This window comes from Diceros bicornis, chromosome 14 (genome assembly GCF_020826845.1).
Source record: "Diceros bicornis minor isolate mBicDic1 chromosome 14, mDicBic1.mat.cur, whole genome shotgun sequence".
Lineage (NCBI taxonomy): Eukaryota > Metazoa > Chordata > Mammalia > Perissodactyla > Rhinocerotidae > Diceros > Diceros bicornis.
The window spans coordinates 25,622,316-25,649,994 of NC_080753.1; the positions used below are offsets into that span (position 1 = coordinate 25,622,316).

General features: G+C 38.2%; 1 protein-coding gene across 1 annotated transcript in view; it reads left to right on the forward strand.

Moving 5' to 3' along the window:
- KIF6 (kinesin family member 6) overlaps positions 1-27,679 on the forward strand; it is a 370,265-nt gene that overhangs the window by 116,999 nt on the left and 225,587 nt on the right. The window contains 2 exon segments of the mRNA XM_058555469.1: positions 17,991-18,197; positions 27,297-27,440. Of these exon segments, the coding sequence (XP_058411452.1) occupies positions 17,991-18,197; positions 27,297-27,440 (351 nt within the window).

Below are 27,679 nucleotides of genomic sequence, written 5' to 3' on the forward strand. Positions count from 1 at the left end.
CGATAATCAAATTGACATATGTCAAATCTTTCAAGTGAGGATACATTTCTGAATTATTTTAAAAGTATGGCAAGTATTTAGCACTTCAGTTTGTCTCTTAAATTCATTGAAAGCAAATACATAAAAATATAAATGAAGAATTACTGTCAATCCCTGGAAATACTTTATTATTCTGAGTCCTTAAAAAAGCATGTTTTAGATTACAGCCTAGCTGTCAGAATGTAATTTGTCAGCACAGAATGAGCTTACCAGGATAAAAAGAACATACTAACCATTTTTTTAAAAAAACGAAGTTCCCAATTTCCCATTTACACAGAGAAATCCAGAAGTCGCCGTGGTAACCAGAAAACATTTGCAAAACAAAGTCTGAATATGTAGGACACCAAATGGGAGTGGTCTTTCCTTTCATGTTCTCTCCCCATAGCCAGCGTTTTAAGGAAAAGTTATTAGGAGTAGCTTCATCCTCTTCTTATTTATTCAGAACTCTTAAATAATTTCTGTAATCCTACCAGTGTTTTAAGTAAAACTTGATTACGTCCTTAGGGCAGATTTTTTAAAAAGCTGAATTGCTGTGCCAAAGAGAATAAATATTGTCAAAGCTGAATTGTGTGTGACCCAGTCTCAAGGCCCACCAGTAGCAAGTATGACTTGATACTTTTTTGTCTTATCTTTGAAATATTTCTGTCAAATAATCAAATCTAATTGAATAAGACATTCTGCATTTGATTGTCAGGCTCAGCATAGTCCTATTGCTGGGCCATTTGCAAAGCCCCAACCATGTTCCAGAGCACTCTGTCCCCAAGTATGGCCTGAGGGTAACTTTCATTAGAATACCCTGTGATAGTCAAAGGATACAGTTTCTCTGATCCCATTTCTGATCCCTGGATTCAGAATCTCTGCAGTGGAGCCCAGGAATATGCATTTTAACATTTTAAAAGTGCTCAGGCTAAACTTGGGGGCAGTTAGGGTTTTACTATTAAGAAGCTGGTTGAAACCCCCTCCCAGAGAAGTACTGAGCAGGTCCATATCCTGGGTGGTATCCGTATCCATACCAACACCACAAAATCGGAAAGTTCTGCCAGTTTGGGAGATGAGAAAATCTTGTTGTAATTTGCATTTTTTATTACCAAATTCTTTTATATCTTTATTTACCATTTGCATTTCTGGTTTTGTTTATGTCTTCTATTTGTTTTTCTCTTGAAGTGTTGGGGTAGGTCTAGTTGATTTGTTGAGTCCGCGAGGGCTGAGACTTGGTCTGGTTCACCTCTGCCACACCTAGAAACAGACTTGATAAATAGTAGGTGCTGAGTAAATAATTATTGAATGAATGAGCATTACAGATCATAACTTTTTGCCTTTGTCATATATTTAGCAAAAACAGTCCCCATTTTATAAATTTTGTTTTTTTTTTTAATATAGTCAAATCAATCTTTTTATTTTATGGTTTCTGCTTTGGTTGCCATGCTTAGAAATGCAATAGCTCATGATGAATAATTTTACTTATTAGAAAGTGTTTTGTTGCTTTAAAGTGAAATTTGATGCCCAGTCGCCTCCACCCCATCATTCCCATTTGGCCTGGGATGGTCATCATCAGGTTGGAGTGGATCTTAGCAGAGGTTTCTGGAGCATGGGGTTTTTGCCTGAATCTTGAACTATTAACAAATTCAGGGTTCATTTGAATCCTCCCGCTAGAAGTAGCCTCCATTGTTGAGTGTCATTTAAATATTCATTTTAAGGAGTCATAATGTTGCTCAAAGTGAATCATTAATCTAACATGAGCCTTTTTTACAAGCCAATTTGGAGAAGAGAATAGTATCAGGGGTCCTTTCTACCAAAACTTCACAGTAGTGTCTGTTATGAATTAAATTGTGCCCCCTCCCTATTCTTATGTTGAAATCTTAACCCCAAGTACCTCAGAATTTGACCTTTGATAGAGAGGGTCTTTACAGAGGTAGTCCGGTTAGCATGAGGTCATTAGGGTGGGCCCTAATCCACTATGCTTGGTGTCCTTATAAAATGGGGAAATTTGGAGACAGACACATATACAGAGAATACAATGTGAACATGGAAACGGTCATCTACAAGCCAAGCAGAGAGGCCTGGAACAGATTCTTTTCTCACAGCCCTCACAAGGAAGAACCAACCCTGCCAACATCTCCATTTTGAACTTCTAGCCTTCAGAACTGTGAGACAGTAAATTTCTGTTGTTAAGCCACCCAGTTTGTTGTGCTTTGTTATGGCAGCCCTAGCAAGCTAATGCAGTGTCCAAAATTCATAGGGTATAATTTCTTATATGATTGGTGCCTGGTATAGCTCTTGACCTTGATGAATTCAGGAGCAAGAATATGCTGTGTCTACCATACAACGTTTGCTATGAAACTGCTTGAAGGGGATCTTTGGTGAGAAAAGAACCCTCTGTGCCAACATTGGGAAGGTCCAGGGTTCCATTGGTAGGTGGCTTGCTTTCTTCCCACCTGGTTTCCTTTCCCGAGTGAACCATCAGGTGGATTCCTCCTGTCAGTGTTAATGTCTATTCCGTGGCTTCTTCACCATCACTACACGTTCCTGCCAGGTAGTGGTGAAGAGCATGAGCTTTGGAGATGACCTCCTGTTCTACTCCTGGCTCTACCCCTTGCCAGGTGTATGTCCTTGGGCAAGTCACTTAACCTGTCTGAACTGCACTTTCTAACCTGTAAAATGGGCATAATAATACCTACCTTCTTACTAGGGTTCTAGTAAGAATTAAATTAAACGACATTTGGAAAGACCTTACAGTTCTCAGCTAGCAACTGTTTAAAGACAAGACTGTGGTCCTGTTCAACTCTATTTTCTCAGCACCTGGCAACTAGTTGACCAGTCATTAGTTAATTCTTTTGTTGAATTGATGGGGAGAGGAAAACCTGGTGATTTCAGGAGATAAGACCTGCAATCTCAGGCCCAGAACCAAAAGTAGTTTTATGTACCTTGGGCCTGTGGTGAGTACAGAGTACATCACAGATGACTTTGACATTTTGTAATTTAACTTGTGATACTCCAGACCTTTTGGAAGAGGTTACTTTCCGTTAGCCTACCAACAGTGTTTATGGGATTTATAAATTATTTTCCCAGGAGCTATTAGAGGTCTTTCTACCTGATTCTTTGCTTGAAATAAAAAACATAGTAGATTTATCTGAGTTGTGCTGATGTGTTTTGTAAGCTCTCAGACTTTGAAGATTATCAAAATGTTGGAGTGAGTTGTGTGACCTCGTGGACATGCAAAGACAGTTGGGAGACAGTGGAGTTAGTAGGTTTGTGCCAGTTATTGGAACAACTGTCATTGGGCGTGTTGTCTAATAATGTGAGAGTAGCACAGGAAGGAAAGAACAGCTTTACTGTGTGATTGTGTTTGTTAACAACACTCTAAGCCTTGATCTCCTTGTGTGGTGTGTATGGGAAACAAGGATTTGGGTTGCAGTTAGTCTTCCAGAAGCATTCCACCAGACCATTAAAGGGACACTGACTAACACATCCTCACAGATTTTTGTTTGAAAGATATATTAGTTGTATATAATTTAGCAAGTTTATTCCAAGATGTGTGAGCCTGGGAAGAGCAAAATACATTTTAGCCCAGCTCTTATTACAATAGCATTCTTTTATTATTAGGTCCCGTAGGCAGCTGGAAGCCTTAGCAAAAGATGTGTTGACAATTCTAACCTCATCTTTTATCTATTGTATATATATTACTAGGTATAGAAGGAAGTAAACTTAAATTTTGAGCACTTAATATATGCCAAGCATTTCTCTCTCTTATATTTGATATATGATAAATATACAATTTTTAAAAAATAGTGATTCTGTATTATAACAGTTTTCCTTCTGCTCTCATCTCACCTGATTAGTGGTATTATATGAACCATGAGTTTTGAGTCTAAAACATTTATTAAAATAAGTGAAGTGGTATGATGCAGCCATTATTAGACTGTTAAAATGTACATACTCCATATACATAATTAGAGAAATGCAGTCTTTTTGGCTGTAAAAATTTAGCTCCAGCGTTTCTTCTGATCTTTAAAATTCTCATTTCTGATTAAACGTAGCAGAAGAAAGTAATTTTTACTCTACTCCCTCTTATTGAAATTTACCAGCAACAGCAACAAAAACTGAAAAATAGAGGGAAAAAAGCCATCTTCAGTGAAATAAGGAAATAGTCGTAACCTCAAACCAAGAGAAAATCTGCCAGATACTATGAAATTTGAATTATGGTGAAGGAGCGTGCTGATAGCCAACACATATATCCTCCAAACTCAGGCAGGATTCAGTTTCCCCTTAAAGAAAGGGTCACAATTCTCAAATGCAAATCCAATGATTTTTTGGTTAGGGTGATGAGATCTAAGAACATAGGCAAGTATAGGGGGGTAGGCAACATTATATAGATATTCATTCTATGCTATAGAAGGTAAGTCCAAAGAAGAAACCTAAAAGATAGGCTATTTTTATGGTCAGTGGTCTAGGCTCATTGCCAAGAAAGATGGCCTTTGGTGAGTGGGGTTCAGGGAGTTTTTGACTTAAGTGGTTTTAACCGTCCCAGACCTCTTAGGGTAGGAAATTGAGGAAAGCGTATGTTCTTCAGGGTAAGGACAAAACAGATGCAGAGTAAGGGTATTCAAGACACAAACTTAATTTGAATATTTCCTCACATATCCCCCAGACTATTCTTTAGGAAAAAGATAGACATGTTCAAAGATAAAATTATCTGAAAGAACACAGCTGAAGACCTTCCATATATATGGAGTAGGGGTGTGGGGGCTAAGGAACATACATTTGAAGGCTGATTACATCAGGGAATAGAGTCAGTGTTCTTCATAATCTTATATATGTTACTTAAATGCAATTTTTGTTTTAAAAAAATAGCTCAAAAGTATAGGAGGCTCAAAGAAAAGATTACAAGACAAGAGAATAAGATAAAAGAAAACATGAAGTACTCAGAAAAGAAATGAAAGAGAAAAAGAAAGCCATTATAGAGATGAAAATGCCATTAGAAGCAAAAAAGAAGGAAGAAGAAGAGGAGAGGGAGAAGGAGGACAGGGAAAAAGAGGACGAAGAGAAAGGAGAGTAGGAGGAAGAGGAGAAAAGGAAGAAATGCGGCTGAAAAATAACTAAGGATATAAAAAATCATGAAAGGAAGTGACACCTGGAAAGAGAGACAAAGGAGAACCCTAATTATAAATAATTATATATATATCTAATTATAAATAATTAGAAATCCTGAAGAAAAGAAAGGAACAAGGCAACAGAAAAAACATGGATAGAGAAAAAGAGAGAGAAAAAAGTTTCCTGAAATTTGGAATTACTTGAATCTGCTGATGAAAAGGACATGCTGTGTCCAAGAAGAAATTGAAAGAGCTCAACTCCAAGATAAAATCTCTTTAAGTTACTAATTTCCAAAGCTAAAGAAAGAGCTTTATGGACATCCTATCAGAAAATGCAAGCCAATTATAAGTAAAAATAAAATAAATTGTTCTCAGACTTTTCCATAGCAACATTCAGTGCCAAAAGCCAGTTGAACAAGTTCTGAAGCAAGAATGTTGTGCTCCAATAATTTTATACCCAGCCAAATTGTCAAATTGTCCTTGACAAACAAAAGCATCAGACAAGTATTTTTAAGCATGTGTGAATTCAGGGAGAAAATGAACCCAGGGATTCTTTTTAAAAATTGCTTGATAAGGAAGTCTCATCAACAGGTAAATCAAAATAAAGAACTCGGGAACTGAGAAGCATTACGAAAGGACTGATGAGAAACATTGAATTTATTTAAATGTAGACATAAAATTAAACAACTTTGTAAAGTACATATTATAAACCTCAAAAATATAAAAGTAATAATAGATATAACAAAAATTTGGACTTAGGAGAGGAGGTAGTGGTGTTACAATTAAGCTAATTTTCTTATATTTCAAAGCAAGAAATGAATAGATACTGTCAAGCACATAGTTAAAAAACATAATGACCAAGTCTCCTAGTGTTTTCCATGAGTTTTTCTCAATTTTAAAGAGGTACTTTTAGAAAAAAGATATAAATCTCTTACCATGGAAAAACATTTATCTAAGCTCACCAATTCCTTCAGTTTTATTTGTTTCTTTTTTCTTCTATTAAATTTAAATAAAATTTTTTTGCTTGTTTATTGCAGTAACATTGGTTTATAACATTGTATAAATTTCAGGAGTACATCATTATACTTCTATTTCTGCATGGATTACATCATGTTCTCATGTTCACCACCCAAATACTAATTATAGTCCATCACCACATGCATGTTTAATTTAATAATTTTCAATTAACAATATTAGGTGTGGTATGCTTTTGTTTTGGTAAAAGTACTTCTATTCTGCTCTTCTGTTTGTTTATATGTATAAAGAAATGTTTAAAAAAATTTTATCAAACATTTACGTTGTTATTTTTGATTGGGAGATTTTCACATTCGTCTTTGCTCCTTTTCGTGTTGTTTGGATTTTAAAAACAATGAGTATAGGGGCTGGCCTGGTGGCGCAAGCGGTTAAGTGTGCACACTCTGCTGCGGCGGCCCGGGGTTCGCCAGTTTGGATCCCGGGCACGCACTGACGCACCGCTTGGCAGGCCATGCTGTGGCGGCGTCCCATATAAAGTGGAGGAAGATGGGCATGGATGTTAGCCCACAGCCAGTCTTCCTTAGCAAAAAGAGGAGGATTGGCAGATGTTAGCTCAGGGCCGATCTTCCTCACAAAACAAAAGAAAATAATGAGTATAGTAGAGATTACCAGTGCTCACCAAAACTTCTAGTTTATTCCTTCCAGCACATACTGCCTTGAAGTTAAGAGAGTTCATGTGACTTGCTCTAGTCAATGAAGTGTGAGTGAAAGTGACGTGTTACTTTTGGGTTGAAGCCTTTAAGAACTAGTATGAAGTTCTCCTTAATCTCCTCCCCTCTTGTGGCAAACCCTGAATCTTTATGTTGAGATGATGGCCTTACAAGATGGCGGCACCTCCACCAGTCTTGCTGGTGTTAAGTATATGGAGCAGAGCCAACATTAAGCCATATTGGACAAATAATGTCAGCAAGAAAGAAACCTTTGTGATTTTAAGCCTCCGAGATTATGGTGCTATTTGTTAATTTGCTACCACAGTATAACTTGGTCTGTCTTGATGAATATGTGTCATTTTTATAAAATAACAACTCATTATTCCTTCATAAAATTCAAATGTAGCATGGCTTTTTTAGTAAGAAGACAATATTTATGTTAGTGCTGTATATTTCATCTATTTTTCAAATGGGTGAATTCAGGGAGAAAGTGAACAGAGGAAAATCAATGCAGGTAGTTTTGTGTCATGGGTGATGGAAGAATCTGACAAGCCAAACAGGAGTTGGTGATGCATCTCAGGGATTATCAACAACAGGAAGCTACTACAATCTGTGGGCAGGTCTCAGCTAGTAGGAGACACTGGCAGGGGACTGGAGGGCATGAGGAAGGGAGAAGCCAGAGTATTTCTCCCCCTTCCTGTCTTCCCAGTTGGATGCCAGCTAAAAGGAGTCTTGGGAAGATGCTGCCTTTAGGACTCAGCATCTCTGTTATGGCAAGCAAACTAGAGGAAAGGGAAGGAATGGATCAGAGAGCAAAGAGGCCTAGGATTAGCCACTGAGTAAAACCATTTCTATAATAAACTGAGATAATAACTCAGATAGATTGCTTTTGGCTTATCTTACAAATAGGAATACACTTGGGGAAAACTGGGCGGGAAGTCAATTTGTGGTTGTAGTTTTAAGCACAGAAGCTATTCTTCTAGCATTCCTTGCTGATAAATATTTTCATTTTTTGGCAGGCTAACTTTTGTATCTATTCCTTGTATTGGTTTCAAGCTAGGAGGGAAGAGACAACAGTCTTATCAGCCACCAAAACCTTCAACAAGTAATTTGATCATATTTTGGGTTTGCCATTTGGAGTCTTGCCAATTCTAACAGCAAGAGATCTTCATGGCCGTAGAGAGAACTGTGGAATCTTCAAAATGTGGACAAAATATTATTGGACTATAAAATGGAGTGAAATAATATACCTAGTACTAGACATCTGTGCTTCCAGAGTTCTGCCTTCAGCATCTCTGCTGTGAGTGTCATTGCCCTCAAATCCCTGTCTGTTACTGATCTTGATATCTGAACTCAAACATTGCGTTGAGGACTATCACAGTTTGACTGGATACATTTCTTTCCTAAGAATAAAATTATACAAAACTATATATGAGTTCTACTTGGTGTGTTGTCACTATGTGTTCCTAGTTGTCTATACACAGGATAGTAAAAGGTATTTTCAGCTTACCTATAATCTTGAGGTATGTAGTACGTATAAAAAAGATTTTCCCTACAGACAGTTTAAACGAACTGCTATAAACTCTTGAGAAGATCTTTAGACTTTTGAACCCCATAATATTATTGTTCCAGTTGCGTGTGTGGTCAGACTTGGAAATTGTTAAGCCAGACTGCATTTTAAAAGGAAGAGAAAAGAGAAAAAAGTTAAACTCAATTTAAAGGATGAAGAATGGATATGCTAGACAACAGGGCTGAGTTACTTCTTCCCATTGAGGACTAAATTTAGCTATAATTCTTCTTGTAGTCTAGGGAAAAAAAGGGTGGGGAACAATTTGGGGTTATATAGTTTCCGTTGTTCAGAGCAAACCTGTACCCTGGTGATAATATGATGATCTCCAGGTCCAGGATGATAAACAGGGATGATAATCGAACATCGCAATGATAAAGATATAAGGAAAATTCCTTCTCAATTTGCCACATGTGCCGATTTTTGCATACTTAGATTTTTATATAAATGTGTTTGACTTTGATTTGCCAAATCCTGGAGAAATGACCCAGAAGGAAGCAATCTTCTGAATCCTGACATCCAACAGAAGAAGAGCCATCACTAATTCTGACGTTCAGTTTTCCTAAAGTTATTAGGTCAGCTAATAGATCTTTGAGGACGTGCAAATCAAAAATCCATCAAATTGACTCCAGATTTGTTACGAGGGATATATAATAAAACATAATAGCCATTCTTATCAGAAAGGTGAATCATAATTCCTGGAACATTCTTATTATGTGTTCCAGATTGCTCCAAAGCTTACTTTTAAATTTTAAACAAAATTGGTGTGCCTAGTCCATTTTTCTCTTTTACAAAACTACTTCGACGATATGCAGGATCTAGAAATCCTGCAACTAGAGAAAATGATTTTGATTACTTTTCTTTTTTGGGGGGCGCGGGTCGCGGGGAGGAGGATCAGCCCTGTGCTAACATCTGCCAATCCTTCTCTTTTTTTGCTGAGGAAGACTGGCCCTGGGCTAACATCCGTGGCCATCTTCCTCCACTTTGTATGGGACACTGCCACAGCATGGCTTGCCAAGCGGTGCGTTGGTGCACGCCTGGGATCTGCACCGGCAAACCCCGGGCAGCCGCAGCGGAGCGCGCACACTTAACCGCTTGCACCATCAGACCGGCCCCTTGATTACTTTTCTAAAAGCCACGTATCTTATGAAGAGAACAATCAGAAAGGAAAATGAGCAGTTTAAGATCATTAATTCCAATAGAGGGTTATCTAATTAGGGATATTTTGCTGCTAGGCAGTATGTACTGAAACAACCTCAGAAAAGATCAAGGCAGGTGTTTATAGGGTCATGTGCTAAACCACTAGGTTTAGTCAGGCCTGACTTTTCCAGGCTGAGTTAGAGGAGGCCAGGTGCATGGTGGGCCTCCTAGTTCACCCCATTTACCATGGAAGGAATTAGATAAGGAATCACTGAACCATTGGAGGGGAGGGTTAGGTAATCCTTGGTGAAGGGTGAGTTTTCACCTGGAAGGCTGGGATATCAGCCTAGAAAACACATGGAGGTTAGTATTTTCAGTCTTCAGTTCAGGTAGGGCAAATGAGCAGAAGAACAGATCAGTTAGGATATCTGGTTAGAAAGTGTTCTCCAACGAGAATCCGAGTGGAAAGCTGAATTCTGGATTCTGCGGCAGCTGTGGTTATTCTTGGTTTGCCTTGAAGAGTCTCAAGCGCATACAGTATACACTCCTGTTCAGTCTAGGAGAGATTTTCTTCAGCTGACTTAGTTTAGTTTAGTTGAAATTCTTGTTGAGATATTCCAATCCAAAATAGCAGAGTGATTGAAAAAGAGATTTTGGTGCATAAGAATGGAATATAAGTTATAAGATACGGCAAGAAATAAACAAGTATTCAAAGGATCCTAGAAAACTTTATATGTAACATAAAGAGATTATTTGAATCATTGAAGGCTGTATTAACTATCAATAATCAATCATTTAAATGATTGAAAACATATGAGATTAACTAAAAGTAGAAAAAAATCAGTTACAAAAAAATAATAGTATATCATGTAAACACAAAAACCATATTTCACTTATCAACTCTTGCCCCCCCAAAATCAAATTTTTCAATCTTGAAAATGGCCACACACGCATACCACACAAAGCATGATGAAATAATGAAAAAAAAGTGAAAGTTTTCACTTACGGAGAATCCTTGATCTGCCGATAAGAATATGCATAACAAAATCATAAAGCATCAGGATTGGTTGTTGTACCCAATTGCTTGCAGAATCCAAAGGGGAAGGTGATTAGAGAGCCTCTTGAAATGTTTATCAGTGTTACTCAATTCTTGCGATACCATTTCTTTTCGAATTTCTCTTTCAGCTTAGGAGTAAAATCAGCCCTTCATACTATTCAACCCACCGCCAGTCAAAAGGCCTAGATGGCTGCGTCTGTATAGAACATGTACAGTCTTTTTTTTTCTTGTCATTATTCCCTAAACAATACAGTATAACATCTATTTACATAGCATTTACATTGTATTAGGTATTATAAGTAATCTAGAGATGATTTAAAGTATATGGGAGGATGTGTGTAGGTTATATGCAAATACCTTGCCATTTTATATAAGGGACTTGAGCATCTGTGGGTTTTGGTATCTGTGGAAGTCCTGAAACCAATCCCCCACATATACCAAGGGACGCTTGTATCTCCTGCTCTGTAGAGAATGATTCTTGTTCAATGAAATTTGAGATTTTTTAACATAGGGAATAGCTTCTGAGAGTGGTAGCCTAGCCAGTGCCACTAAATGGCTAGAAGGGCTGTAGGAGAAGGAGTTTTAGCCTTCAGTATGGGCATGTGGTGTTTTCTCGATTTAATTCTATAGTTTGTAAAGTGCTTTGCAAAAGCAGCTTCCAGTACCACCCAAACCACATTGCGGCTCCAATCCCCTTCTATATAGATAGTTTGAAGCCACCGTTGTCTGACAGGATCATTTCTGAGTCACCTTTTATAATCCACATTGCTCTTCACACCACACAAAATGGGCTGGCCCCCAAACACTCATTTGCAGCCTGATGGATCACACCCTCACCCCTCACTGACCACTGTAACAAGTTGTTCATTATGATGTCATAATTTTTAAATGATGAACATTGAAAAATCTATTTGGAACAATCCATCCTTTGGACTTTTCCAGAGTTTGGATATTAATGATCAACTATATGCACAAATGTTAAATGTCCTTTCAGAACATAATGGCTAATGCCAATTGTGAATAGTGCAAGGAGAATTCATGAAGATAAATGAATTTGGGGTAGGCTTATTTTGGAGGAGGAAAAGGGCGTGCTTTTCCAGTAAGAAATACTAGACAATACTTGACCAGCAAGAGGACATTCTAGGCAAGAGAAAGGACAGTTGAAGATGAAGAAGGTAGTGGTTTTAAGAGCTCTGGAATCAGGCACAAAGAATAACTGAAGCCCAAGATAGGTAGAGAAATTTGAGTCAATCTTACTGTTTCAAATAATTCTAATTTTTAGACTTAATTATATTCCACAGATTTAAAGAGTTTGCAGATGTAGTCTGAATTATTTGGAGATTTTTAGAAAGGTTGGAGTATGCCACAGAGATTACAGAAAACTAGAAATGAGCAAGAGTCAACAATTTAACAAATATTTTTGAACACTATTATGTTATGTTATGCTAGGTTTACAATGATGAATAAGACATAGTCCTTGCCCTGAAGAAACTCAGAATTTAGGTGGGAGGAGGAAGGAAATGGAGAGCCTTTGTAGAGGAGGTAACCTTTCAGATGGACTTTTAGTGAGAAGTAAGATTTTGCTATGCTGGAGATGAGAAAGAGGAAAACTAACTTTCACTGACCACAGACTACAAATATGATGACTCTGTAAGGGGCCCAGGGAGGCTAGGTTTTTAGACTTTTACCCCACAAAAGAAAATTATCTGTTCTCAACTTTCCAAAAAAGAAAACATATTTGGAAAATGACAAGTTAATATTTTTGATATGAAACCCTAAGAAAAGAATCTGATAAAGGATTATTAAATAATGGTCAATAAGCAATTAGAAGAGAGTCAACATTGATTCACCTTAAACTAATTCCATTTACTTTTATGGTAGGGTTATACAAATTCATAGATCAAGTGAGCCCAATTTATTTAATAAAGTCTCTCAAAATATCCTTGAGGATACAAAGAGAAATTGAAGGTATATGAAACTACTTGGATTGAAGCCAATTGGAAAATACCCATAGCTGTTACCTCACAGGGTAGAGAGTAGGGGTGTCTTCAAAGAATGTTGTTCTGCCTTACTCAGTATCTTACAAATTTTTTGGATGAGGATATATGAGATATTTTCATTCATAGATAGCACAAAATTGCAAAATTCAAGATCCAGAATTATCTCAACAGAATGTAGCATTGGGATAAATACTAATCAAATGCAGTCATCAAATAAATGTGTGTGCGTGTTTCCCAAAGAAATTTCATAGCATGAGTAAAAGGCTGAAGAAAATATGGTATAACACTTCACATGCTATTTACTGGCAACGCTTGCCAGATTCCAGTGTCCTCTGCTGTGATTAGGCTACATTTGAAAGAATATATTCAATCAGAGTGTCAGAGTGCCATATTTAAAAAAGAGTTTGATAAACAGTTGCATAAGACACAGTTGAGGGAACTAGAGATATTTAGTCTTAGGGAGCCTGCTAGTTTAATTCAGGGATATACGTAGGATTGACATAATCAAATATGTCTTTTAAAAACATTACTCTGTCTGCAAGGTGGAGAAAAATTGGAGGAGACAAGAGTAAATATGGGGAGACTAGTAAGGAGACAATGTGGTAACCCGGGTGAGAGGTAAAGGATATTTGGAGATGAGAGAAGTAGAGGTAAATTCAACAGGAATAGGATGGATTGGATATGCATTCATGGGACACAGAGTGAGGGAAAGGGATGAGGTTGTTTGGGGGAACATTAGGGTCAAGATGCCGGCAAGACGTTTTAGTGACAATTATCAATCGAACTCCTGGACATTCTAACCTGGTGCACAGAGAAATTGTGGTTGGAAATAACGACATGGGAGGGGTATCTGAATAGAGTGAATATCAACAGTGATGGACATTTATATGACCTTTTACAGTTCATGGACCACTTCAACACTCAGTAACTCAATTGGTACTTAGGATAACTCTTTGCAGCAAAGCAAGTCTTATTATGACATTTTAAAGACACGAAAAACCAAAATTACTTTATGTAAGTTTGGTTAAGATTTCGCCACTAGTAAGTGATGGAACTAGGACTTGAAACCAGGTCATCTGATACCAAATGCTAAGATTTATGGGATATGATTTTTAACTACACTACAGTGCCTATCCAATGAGAATCAGGGCTGTAGAAGAGTTCCCCAAGGGGAAGAAATATGATGGCCATAGCTTGGGAGGTGCCTGCTTTAGGGACTGGAGAGAAAAGGGTCCAATAGAAGAAAAGGAGACAGAGCAATTAGTGAGAAAGTACCAGGAGAGTGTGTGACTCTAGAGACCTGGGAATGGCAGGAGGTGGAGAGCTTCCCTGATGAAGGAATGGTTAGCATTCTTAGGTGTTACCTAGAGCATCAGGATACTCAGTGCTGAGAACAGATCACTTGCTTGACCGCACGTTTGCCTTTTACTCATCGTTCACTCTCATTTCACGTTTTGTCTTTAGCTCCTGAACTAGGTTATAAATTCCTTGAGGGCAAAGTCCATGTCTCATTTTCCTCCTAGTCTCTGTACTGCCTAATGCAGAGCCGTACACACAGACTAATAGGAAATGTGAAAGCTTTCTGCACGCGGATGATTAATCATCGCTAGAATTTTTCCAAAGACACAGTCTCTAGTGCCAAGAACACATTTGTTTAAAATGTGTGCTTAAATTTGAATGAATCTGCCTAAATGGTGCCATCTGTTCTTAGGCAGTTTCAGAAATGTTTTAATACAGTTTTACCTTTGAAAGGACAAACGTAGGAGCATGCCTGTGAGACAAAAAGACGTCCTTAAATAAACACAGAGCAGACACCGGCACATTCAATCACACTTAAGCAGCTACACATAAAGAATGTTTTCTGAGGTTTAAGGAAATTTTGGCTAAGAGGACACCAACTACTACTTCATGCAGAAAATATTTATGAGAAGTTACAAAATTGTAGGCATGGACTCCTGCAGCATATTACTGCATTTTAATTACAGACTCCAGAAATGCAATTTAATTTGATGTAAATCTCACGTTCCTTTGAAATGGATACACTTTTCCAATATTCGCTAATGGTACACATTTTACTGTGATTTCAGTATATCAATTTAGAAGCTGAAGACAGCTGTTGGGAATAGTCTCTATGTTATTCGTTTATATCGATTGTGAATTTGACTTTCATTACAGTACTGTAGGATTTATTGTTGTGCGAATATAACAGTGAAATGAAACCCATGTTTAAGTTCTGCAAATAACTTACAGTCGCTTTCAAAACACCTCAACTTAGGTTCTAAATTTGAGCTTGCGGTTTTACATGCACAGTTATTTGCTGATCCACTTTAGCATGCAAAATCACACACTGGCTTGATCTGGGTATAGTTATTGTGGCAACAAGTAATGGGTCAAATTTTCAGCCTATTTAGCTCACTAGCTACATCATCATCACCAAAACTATGCCAGTATTTTGACATCTGTGTATTTTGGTAGTTGGTGTAAATCAACAATGGTGTATATCAAGAATTTATATTTACAGAAAGAATTTCTGGTTGAAACACCATCCAAATGTGTGACCCTATCCGAATACATGTGCATCCATATAGAAATTCTTTCATTGAATTGCATTTTGCAAAGGAGGAGATCTGAACGCATTTACTCATATGAACATTCATTTGGAATATTTTTAGATAACTTTTATTTTTAGATATTTTTAGATATCAGAATTTGCTTCTGATAATTTTTAAATAAAAGATACAGGATATTACAGATAAAGTTGAAGTCCCTTGCTGCCCTTTGCTTGCATCCCTCACAAAGGCAGCCACTGTCATCAATTTGCTGTATCTTTCCAGTCCATATTTTTATACCTTTAATGACCTAATAAGTTATAGCACTATGAATGAATATTTTTAGGTAACATTGCTTTTTTAATTATCTAAGTTCTATGATAGTGTTTATATCCTTCTTTAACATGCTATTTCTCCTCAACATTTTAGAAATCTATCTACGTCAATCTATCCAAAAAGTGCCTCATTTTAACTTCTCTATAGTTTGAATTATCCCAGTTTATTCATCTTTTCCATCACAGATGTTCATTTAAATTGTACATCTTGCACCAATTTCTTGCTATCCCAAACAACATTGCAGTGAATGTCCATATGTGTGTGTGTGTGTGTCTCTCTTTCTCTCTGTCTGTACCTGTCCCAGATTTCACTCTAGGAAATAGCCCTAGTAATCTAATGCTGGGTTGTGGGTTACGTGTATTTGCAACTTTACCACATATTGTCAAATTGCTCTCAGAAAATGTTCTTAATTTATATTCCCACCAGCAGTACATACAAGTTTCCATTTTCTTATATCCTTACAAACACTTGTTTTGTTAGACTTTATTTTTTAATTTTTGTCAGTCTGATGGATGTGAATGATAGTCCATCATTATGGCTCTAATTATTTGTCCTGATTATTTGTGAGTCTGAGCATTTTTTTCAAATACTTATTGACCATTTTCAGGTTTCTCTTTATGAGTTGCCTGTTCATATTCTTTGTCCATTTTTTTTCTGGGTTGTTTGTCTTTTTCTTATTGATTTGTGGGAGTTCTTTATTTCATATATTAATCTTTTGTCAGACATATGTATTACAAATATGGTCTCCCAGTCTTTGAACTTTATGGTGGGTTTTATCGCACAGAAGTTCTTTAATTTTGTATTGTTTGGTCAAATATTTTAAATCAGTTCATTTTTGTGTTTTATGTCTTATCATAAAATATCTATTACTACCCTGGGTTGACTATGATATGCTTTCATATTTTCTTATATTAGTGTTGAAATTGTGTTATTTTATACATAAGTCTTTAATACAGTCTGGAATTTATTTGTGTATATAGTGTGAGGAAGCAATCTAAATTTATTTTTTTCAAGATGGGTAGCCAGTTATTCCAGCACCATTTATTAATTAGTCCACCCTCTCTCCTCTGTGGTGTGTTGTCACCTCTATCCTATTCAGAGTTCCTAAATGAGCACAACATGTTTTACTGATCTAGTTATCTGTTTCTGCACCAATACCACACTGTTTTAATTAGTATGGCATTACAATATACCTTGATACATAGCAGGACAAGTCCCCTTTCCTTGTTCTTCTTCATAGAATTGTTTTTTATTTTTCAATATTTTCTCTTCCATCTGATTTTTAGAATCAATTTGTTTGTTCTGTTCCACAAACAAAACCTGTGGCAATTTTATTTCAATTGCATTGAATATATAGATTAACATATAGATTAATTTTGAGTTTTCCTATCTGTGAAATGGTTTATTAGTATCTAGGACACCATTTATTCAGGTTTTCTTTCTGTATCCTTTAATATTATTTTGTCATTTTCCCTACAAATTACACATCTTTTATTAGATTAATTCCTTATTATCTCATTGTCTTTTTCTTCTTCTTCTTCTTCTTTTTTTTGAGGAAGATTGGCCCTGCACTAACATCCATTGCCAATCTTCCTCTTTTTCTTTTTTCTCCCCAAAGCCCTGGTACATAGTTGTATATCTTAGTTGAAGAGTTGTAGCTCTTCTATGTGGGACACTTCCTCAGCATGGCTTGATAAGCAGTGAGCAGGTCTGTGCCCAGGATCCGAACCGGTGGACCCTGGGCCGTGAAAGCAGAACACATGAACTTAACCACTGCGCCACCGGGCCAGCCCCTATCTCATTGTCTTTGTTGCCACTATGAATAATGTTATATTTCCTGATTAATTGTTGCTGGGTTATTAGAACTTCCTTGATTTGGCATGTTGATCTTGCATCCAGCAACCTTGCTAAACTTTTTAGTTTTTAATTGTTTCTTTGTAGATGCTCTTGCATTTTCTATGTAAACCACCATATTTTCTGTACATAATGACATTTTAATCTCTCCTTTTCCTATCAATATGCCTTGTATTTCTTTTTCTTGTTTATTACATTGGCTGGAACCTCCTGTTCAGTGGTGGGTAGTAGTAGTGTTGCTAAGCATCCTTGTCTGTGGGTTGTGTTTACATTTGTGTAATGAATTCTCTCAATGCACCCATTGTCACTTCTTTTCCCGTGACATTCACATTAAGCATTTTTAGTCTGGCTAGCCAAGGTTAAGGTATGGATTGTGGTTATATAATGAAATAAAGTTACCATATTGGTAAGAGGACCCAAGCTTTACCTCATTTGAACTGTTTTCTCACTTTCTGAATCAACCCATCCACATCTGTTAACGGTCATTTAAAAGGTAATACATTAAAAATAACTCACTTTAAGGGTCTCAGCTCCAAGTGTTTTTGCTCTGTTTGACAGCGTTGGCTTCATGGGAAATGTCTTATCATTAGAAATGTAAATTTAAATTTGTTGATATTCTTCAAAAATTCTTGTTTTTCACATTATTTTTGTTTTGCGATTTTCTTTTTTATAGACTCCTATGAACCAAGCTTCAACTCGTTCCCACTGCATTTTCACTATTCACTTATCGAGCAAAGAACCAGGATCTGCAACTGTTCGACATGCCAAACTTCATTTGGTTGACCTGGCTGGTTCAGAGCGCGTTGCAAAGACTGGAGTAGGGGGCCAACTTCTAACAGAGGCCAAGTATATCAACTTGTCACTGCATTACTTAGAGCAGGTAAAATGGGCAGAATGGGATGTAACTATACCTACCATTTGTTGCCCATGTACTTTACATTAGGCATTCTACTAGCAGTTTTGTTGTGTTGTGTTTCTTTTCTTCTTTTATTGTGGTAAAATATACATAACATAAACTTTATCATTTTAATCAGTTTTAAGTGTACAATTCAGTGGCATTGAGTACATTTTCATTGTTGTGCAACCATCACCACCATCCGTTTCCAGAACTCTTGCATAATCCCAAACAGAAACTCTGTACCCAATAAACAACAACTCCCCATTTCCTTATGGTCCCATCACCTGGTAACCTCTATTCTACTTTCTATCTCTATGAATTTGCCTATTCTACATACTCATGTAAGTGAAATCATATAATATTTGTCCTTTTCTGTCTGGCTTATTTTACTTAGCATAATGTTTTCAAGGTCCATCTATGTTGTAGCATGTGTCAGAATTTCATTTCTTTTTAAGGCTAAATAATATTCCATTGTATGTATATACTAATTTTGTTTATCCATTCATCCATTGATGGATACTTGGGTTGTTTCTACCTTTTGGCTATTGTGAATAATAATGCAATGAACATGGGTGTAGCTACTAGTATGTTGTATACACCATTGCATTTAAACCTCACAACAGCTCTAGACTACAGGTGTTCATTATTGTCCCCATCTTATAGATTTTAAAACTCAGGTCTTCCTGAGGCCTTCCAAAGATTACCAGCTAGTGGTGAGATGAGGATTTGAATCTAGAATTGCTTGGCTCCAAAGTCTTTGCTTTTTTTCACTATATTGTATTGTTTTATTGTAAAATTTGTAGTGGGTGTGAATATAGATTATAAATGCCCTCTCAGGGCCTATTTTTTCAGGCTAGTAGATTGGCTATGGGAACATAATTTAGAGATGACCAGTATCTTTACGGCTTCTGGTGACTTCATCTAGTAATTTTGACCTTGTAATGTTTTGCTTTGCCTTAGCTTCCCCTTGCTACCCTACCCCAAGTTTACTACAACCTACCCTAGTATGTGCTCTATTTTTAATTTCTGAATTTGACTCCAAGGGCAGAGAAAACTCATCTGAATTTAGCTAAATAAATCTTCCAGAAAAATTCTCAACCTTAAAATGAGTGGACTGAATTACATGATTTCTCAAGTTCCTTTCAGCACTGTGAGTATGTGCTGTGAGTTGAATGTTAAAGATGGCAACTGCTTCCAAATTCTAAAAACACGATCAAAAACTGAAGTGGAGAAATACAGAGAATATTGGCAAGCCAGAAAGACTTGTTAATGAATATTAGAGGCTAAAAGACTTGAGAAAAAAAAAACAACAAACCTTTTTTTAACCGCCTAATGAACCCTTTTGAGACTGATGTTGTCTTGATGTTAAGTGCTTTCTAATGGTCAAGTTGGCTGAAAAAGCAGATTGAGAGAAACCTAAGGGAGCTTTCTCTGAACAAGGCGTACACAGTTAGGCCCTAACCAAATAAATCCCAGTAACACAGCACCCAGCGATGAAGGCCTGCATGGTGTTCAGATCATCTTAGTGTTTCTGACAAGAGTCAACATTCCTGAGCTCTTTCTTACTCAAATATTACATACTACTTTTGTGTGTGTGTGTGTGTGAGGAAGATTAGCCCTTAGCTAACATCTGTTGCCAATCCTCCTTTTTTTTGCTGAGGAAGATTGGCCATGGGCTAACATCCATGCCCATCTTCCTCTATTTTATATGGGACGCCGCCACAGCATGGCTTGATAAGTGGTGCATATGTCCGCGACCGGGATCTGAACCTGCGAACCCCAGGCTGCCTGCCGAAGTGGAGCATGCAAACTTAACCACTATTCCACCAGGCCAGCCCCTACGTAGTACTTTTATTTAAGAGAGATTTTTACTTAATAGGATACTTATAAAACATTGATATGAAGACATAATGGACTGTATTCAAAGTGCTTTACTTTAAAGAAATATACCTACTTGTGTCAGATGGTAGCACTGTTTGCTTTAATTCCCATTGTTCGCACAAGATTATATTCATCAGTTGAATCAAAATTTCCACCAATTGTAATCACTCAAGATAAACATTCTGCCCCCAATCTTTTCTTTTTCTTCATTCTACACAACCTTTGCAAGCTGCTACTTGTCATTAAAACTGTTCCTCTCCTCACTATGTTTCTCTTCAAAATCCTTAGATCAGCCTCATGTGAGTAGTCTTGGTGGCTATGTGGCATTTGATTTTCTATATAACTAGTTTATTATTATTATTTATTTAACAAATATTTATAAGGAACTATAATGTGCTGAAGACTGTGCTAGGCACTGGAGCATAGTGCTGAGCAAAATAGAAACAGTCCTTGCTCCAAAGGTCTCATGGTCTGGTGTAGGGAGACAAGCACTGAATAAGTAATCATTAAGAACCTGGCTGTAATCCAGGTGACAGCTGTGCAGAGAAAGTCTGAGGGGTGAGGAGAGCTTGTACTGGGGGGTCAGACTTAGACTGAGGTGGGGAGACTTAATGAAGGTTCTCTCGGGGCTGATATAAAGCAGAGACCTGAAGAATGAGTAGGAGTGAGCCAGGCAAGGATGGGGTAGAGCATGTCAGGCAGTGGGAACTGTGAGCCTGTCAGCCCTTAGCTCCAGCCGGGGGGATCGACTCACCCAGGGTCGCAGTGACATTCACATGTCATTGACCTCTGGCTCTCTGAACGTAATTTATCTGTTTCCTATTCACCCACTGCTTCACTCCAGTTGTTATCTATTTACACTGATAGACAAGTGTCTTCACGGAGGTTACAGCATGAGATAATGGAGAGAGGAGGGGACGAGGAGGAGAAGATTAGCATAAGAGCAAAGAAGAGCATGATATGGAAACTGCAGTTTGTGGACGTGGGTATGTGAGGTTGAGTAAGTCTAGGAGTAGCTGCTACAGAGAAAGTAGGAGAGTAGTAGAGAAATTTTGGAATTTCGCACAGAAAAAGATGAGTGAGAGAGAACCAAAGAATACATGGCAATAAGAAGAATAAAAAGAGTGGGCAGATACTGTTAATGAAATAACAGAATTCAAGGACTTTTATAAACAAATTTTCTTCATGTAGTACTTTATTATGGGGCTAATGAGACCAGAAGTGTAACACAATTTAGTTTAATTAGCTTCATTCATTCATTCATTCATTCAACAAATTGTGATTGAGTATCCACTGGGTGCTATGAATTATGTTAGGCACTGGGGCTAAATATATGATTAAGAAATAGTCTGTGCTGTCATGTTATCCAGTGAAAGAGCAAAGCATTTAAATAAGTGCTTCCAACACAGTAAGATAAATGCTGTACGTAATAGAAATTCATGTAAGTGTCAGTAATTAATTACATTCTCCCTCTCTCAGTTTCAACATATGAGATGGAGATGGACTAGAAAATAGTTTGGTAGCCTTTCTTATGTTAATTGACCCACACTGGTTACAGAAATTCCCTGTAGAATTGTAACTGCCCTTCTGGCCATAATTGTGAGACCTTACACCTGCTCAACGTATAGCCTCTCTGAGTTGAATGCACCTTATTGTGCTCACAAGAAAATAACTTTCTGTTTGCCAGAGTTTTGTTGGTTTTGGAGTTCTCCTCGTGTGTGTAGTACTTTTTCCAAAAAGTCTCCTCAAAAACATTTTAAGCCACAATAACAGGGTACATCTCAACCCCAGAAATCGAGTCCATGGAGGAAAGGGAAGGGGATGTGCATACTTGTTCTAACCGTTTGCCTCACCAAGTGCTCCTGGTGTGACCAGCAGTTGCTATCAGCCCAAACATCAAATGAGAAACCACTGGGAATGGAGTGTTTGCTCTCTACTTCTACGGACACGAGAATTGGGGTCACCTTCAGCTAGTGTCCAACATGAGTGGGACTTTCAGAGTTTCAGTTTCCACTTGGCTTCCACTGAATGGTTGTGTTCAGGAGAAAAAACTGATGGTGCCAGTGTCCATTGTAACCACTCCAAATCTTTGTCAGTTTTCAGAAGTCAATTTTCCATGCACTTCTGAGCTCTTTAAAAGAAAATCTCTTTAATTCATTGTATAGTAAGCCAAACTGTTGATTTCAGGCATAGGTACTTGGAGATAATAAATATAATATGAGGTTCCACTGTTTGTGGCTTAAAGAATGCTTTCAGGAACATTCTTGTATTTATACATGAAATCCAAAGTGAAAGTAAACATTTAAAAAAAAAATCCAAGTTGTAAGACCACCTCCTTAACCTGCGCCATTCAGACCGTTTGGTTCCTGCCCAGTTTAGGGAGCCCAAAGCAGCCCACAAAGAATTAATCTACCTCTGCCTCTCTCCCAAGTATACCAGCCATTTCTGGGTCACTCTAAAGATTTGTATCTGCTCCAAGGGGTCTGGGCTTATTGTATTCCTAAACTCCTTTAGAGCTGAGAAGACACCTGCTCAGGGTCTTCTTCTAAAGAAATGGCCTAGGACTGGGTTTGTATGGCTAAAACGCGTCTCAAAGGGATCATAGAGAACAGCCTAAAGACCCCTCCGCAGCACTGAGTGCTCTTTGTTTTACTGAAAACTATCCCAGAAACAATCTATATTTATCTTTAAAACATTTCTGGGAGATATACAAGCATTCAAATCCCACTTTTGCAGGTGAGAAAACTGAGGCTAATAAATTTCAGAGATTGGCCTAAGGTCACGCAGGTCGGGGAGCTGGATTCTGACTCTTGGTCCTGGGTTCTTTCTTCTATCATGCACTGCCTTCACTTTCCCCATTTTTAAAGACCATATTTTCTAATCCATAATCTCATTTGAATTTTAATTCTTTAACAAATTTAGAACTCTTTCTGGAAAGGACATTGAGATTGCCTCTACAACATTCGTTCCAAGGGGCAGCAGCCAGAAGCCCATCATAGTTCCAGGAGTAGACCCTACCTGGTCTAAGCCAGTTGGAGCCTGTCTTTCTCCTGGCTACAGTGATTGGTTCAGAGATGAGCCCATGACCCAAGTTGGTCCTTAGCAAAACTCAGGACTTTTGTTTAATGATTAGAGATGAAAGGCCCTTTCTCATCTCAGTTATGAATAAGGAAGCATGTAACATCAAGGCACTTGGCAGCCATCCTAGGGCCTTAAGGAGAGGCAGACTTCTACCACATGGAAGATAGAGCAGAGATATGGGCAAAAACTAAGTCCTTGGTGGTAGCACTGACCTTTTGGGTCATTTTGAACCTAAAGCCTTTCCTGTTACAGTTACATGAGCCAATAAATTTCCCTATGATTAAAGCCAGTTTGGGTTATTTTTTCTGTTACTGCAACCAAAAGCAAGTTAACTAGCATACCATTTAATTTAATATCAACAGGAAGTTTAATAAACATATTCTCCTTTATGTCATCTAAGTTGTCAATAAAGCTGTTGAATAGAAGAGATATCAATATTGTTTCCTAGAGCAGGAAAAAAATAGTGACATTTGTTTTATGAAAGAACTTCAAAGTACTTAGAAAATTATTAGATATTTAATTGATGGTTCATAAGCAATAATGCCACTCTCTCTGCACATTTGTCAAACCAACCCCAGTTTGGTCTGGTATTTGGTATTTGGGCCTACCTTGCCTGTTGCAGACATTCCATTTGTCTTCTTGGCTCTCAGGGTCTGGAGCTCTGCTCAGCACCCCATACTACCACCTTGCCACTCAACCTTGCATCTGCCATATTGCCCACTCCATTCCCAATTACTTAATTGGAAACTTAATTAAAACTTAATTCCCTCAAATCTCATTCCATACTAATGACCATCGCACTGCTTTCCTAGGTGAAACTAATTAATCTACTACTTCATTTGTTCATCCATTTAACAAAAATGTGTTGAGCACATGTTGTATTAGTCAGATTTCTTAGTTGCAGACTGGAAAATCCACTTTAGCTAATTTAAGCAGCATAGAGTTTATTAAACATAAAGAATATCAAGAAAAGTTAGAAAATTGGGCTTCGATACTACCCAGCTGGGAGCAGAGCAACCAGGAGAAACATCTAACCACACCACTGAACTGCTCTGCAAAACTCTACTGTTATCCCTACTTGGCACTTAGAACGTTAAGTCCTAGATTCTAGAAACTTCCCTGGTGGCTGCCTCAAAGTACCAGATGCCTTTGCCGCCACATTCACCTACGAATCTGATCTTCATTATGGCCATCACCCCTCACTACTCACCTCCAAATCCCACGCAGGGATGTCTGCTTGATGGAGCTAGGTCTCATGCAAAACGTGAGTGGTGAGAGACACTAGGAAATGTAGTTTTATAAGAAGTTAAACTTGAGTGGGGGTTGTCATGAAAGCTGAGTGAGACAACTTAGTTTCTGCCACATGTACTGGGTTTTGGGCACCGTTCTAGGCAGCGGGATAGAGCTATGAACAAGAGAAACAAAGTCCTTGGCCTTGAGGAGCAGAGAGTCTAGTGGGGAAGCAGATAACAAATAAATAAAATGTCAAATACTGATAAGTACCAGAAGAAAAATAAAATAGAGTAACAGCTTGGAGATAGGTGTGTTACTTTTGGTAGGGGGTTCAGGGAAAGCCCTTGTAAGGAGAAAAAATTTGAGCAAAGATTTGAATGATGAGAAGCAGGAAGCTGGGGCAAGAGCATTCTAGGCAAAAAGAACCATCAGTTCAAAGGCTGTGATGTGGGGATAAGCTTGGTATGATGCATCAACAGCAAGGCCAGCGTAGGCAACGAAAGCACGACAGGAGATGAGGTCAAATGGGCAGACAGGGACCAGATTACACAGGAGTTGGGTCATTATACTAAATGTTTTGGGAACCTACTGAAAAGTTGTTAGCAGGGGAGTGACTTGGTGTAACTTTCATTTTATAAAGCTTCCTCTGGTTGCTATGTGGAGAGTAGACCATGGGAGGGCAAAAGGAGAAGCAAGGAGACTGATTCAAGGCCTTATGCAGTTGTCCAAGGTAGAGGCGATGGAGGCTTGAACTGGAGTGGTGACAGAAGAGGTGGGAAGAAGTGATCCATTCTGGGTATGTTTGGTAGGTAAAACTAATAGAAACTGCTGATGGATTGGATGATTGTGATGAAAAATCAAGAATGATGCCTAGGGTTTTGGACTGAGCCACTAGGTGGATGGTGATGCTGTTAATAATGGTGGGTAAAGCCTGGGAAAGAATTCGGTTTGGAGGTAGAAGGGAGAGAAAGTCAAGAACAGACATCCAGGTAGAAATGTAGAGTTGCCACAGGAATAGAAGCCCAAGGAAAAGGTTGAGGCTGATGATATAAACTGGGCAGACATCAGGATATAGATGTATTTAAAACCAAGGAATTGGATGAGATTACATAGGGAGAGAGTGTAGATAAGGAAGAAGAGGATCAAGGACTGAGCCCTGGAGCACTCCAATATTTCTAATTTGGGAAGAAGAAAAGGAAGCATTCATTAACTAGTTTTTGAAGAAAGATGAAAATCAGCAAAGTGTGGTGTCATGATGACCAAGTGAATAAAGTGTATCCTAAAAGAGGCAATGGGTACCTGTACTGAATGCTTACTTAACTCAGAAATCTACTAAGATGGCAATTGATGCTTTTGATTCCATGAGGGTTGCGGATGACCTTGGAAAGAGCCATCTTAGTTTAGTACTGTAGTGCACATGCAGGATGAGAATGATCCAGGTGGAAGAGAGAAATTGATGAGAAGAGAGAGGGGTTAATTATAAGAGCAAAGTAGATGAGAGGAGAAGAGGGAGAGGATGGAGTGTTGGCCTTAGACAGGAGCAGGACGGTAACAGAAGGAAGGGTAGAATGTTCGAGGGGTTTAGTGATGAGGCATGAGATAGTTCTGGTCAGGCTGCTTGCATCTAGTAGATGGGTGTGTGGCCATCAGCTCGGACTGAAGGCAGGGAGAGGAGACTGGATAGAGGTTTTAAACAAAAGGATAAGGTGTAAAGGCCTCATTTCAGAGAATGGAAAAGTGATATTTGAAAGAAATATCACAGGATTTCTGGTTTTTAGTAAAATCTGTGGATATGAATTTAAAGCAAGACCAGTGGTATAGTTGTATGCTTTTGCTCAAAAGGGCCTTCAGAAAATAGCGCTCCTATCTTGTTTTGTAAACTAAAGGGGTAGAAGAAGTTTTGATGATGAGAATTACACACCTTGTTGGAGGGAAGACTAGAATAATGGCGGGTGTTGGCAGAGGTATTTTCAGGGCCCAGGGCCTTGTGATGCCCCTGAAGTCACATCTGTGGGTGACATTCCTGATGCTTTGCAAGGACATCCTAGCACTAGATTAATCTTCCCAGGAAAACCCTGAACCCCTGGTGGCTCCCTTTGGGGACAACCCTACAGCAGCCTTTCATCCATCTACCATCCCTCTATCTAGTACCTTCCTTAAGTACCTAAGACACTCATGAGGAGTAAGATAAGCAAGCCTTAGGTGAACCAGAGTAAACTTCCCCTATCACTTACAATAATAGAAAACATGTATACAGCACTTATGGTGCGCTAGGTACTATGCCCCAAAGTAATTTGCACATTTTAACTCTTTTAATCCCCCCAACTACCTATGAGGTAGGTACTACTTTTTTCCTATTTTACAGATGAGGAGACTGAGGCAGAGATGTTGAGTGGCATGCCCTAGTAAGGCTAGAATTTGGGCCTGGACACTGTGGCACCAAATCTGGGGTCTCCACCACTAACCCCTATACTGCATTTCCTTGTTGTTATTTACTGTTCTGCCTCTTCTACCTTGAAGATGGGGCATACAGACCACTTTTGGTAGGATTTTAAAAATCTGGCATGATTTACTCTTGAATTTTTATATGAATTTTCCAGTGGCTGAAAACAGAGTCATAATGTATCCAATTCTGTACAAGTTATATCATCTGTCCAAAACTTAGAGGGTTCATCATGGTGTGTTTTTGCTACATTTACTTCATTCCATCTTCACCGTTATTGTACTGAATATTGTTAAGATATTTATTCTGAGCTCAAGTTTTGAGTGTCACCCTGCGTTTAGTTATTATTTCCTTTTGTATTTTTATTACAGTTGCAGCTCAGTTGTTTGTCAGATGTGCATTTTCTGCTAAGCTAATGCCATTATTTTTCTACTTTACCACAGGTTATCATTGCCCTTTCAGAAAAACACCGTTCGCACATTCCCTACAGGAACTCCATGATGACCAGTGTCCTAAGGGACAGTTTGGGAGGGAACTGCATGACGACCATGATTGCAACACTCTCTTTAGAGAAAAGGAATATCGATGTATGTTGGTTCTTCTTTCTGGAGATCTCAGTTTGAGTTTTTATCGCTAGTTTGTGAGATGGTTGAGGGCCCTGGGTGGGTTTCCATCTTTTCAGCTGGGTTAGGGTATGCCTTCCGAGGTAGATACCCTACAGAGTTCACAGCTTTGGGTTATTTACCAACGTTATAATTCTCCCATTGGAGAACTGACTTCACATAACACAGGATGGTTTGAAGAAGCCTCCTATACAAACTTTAGA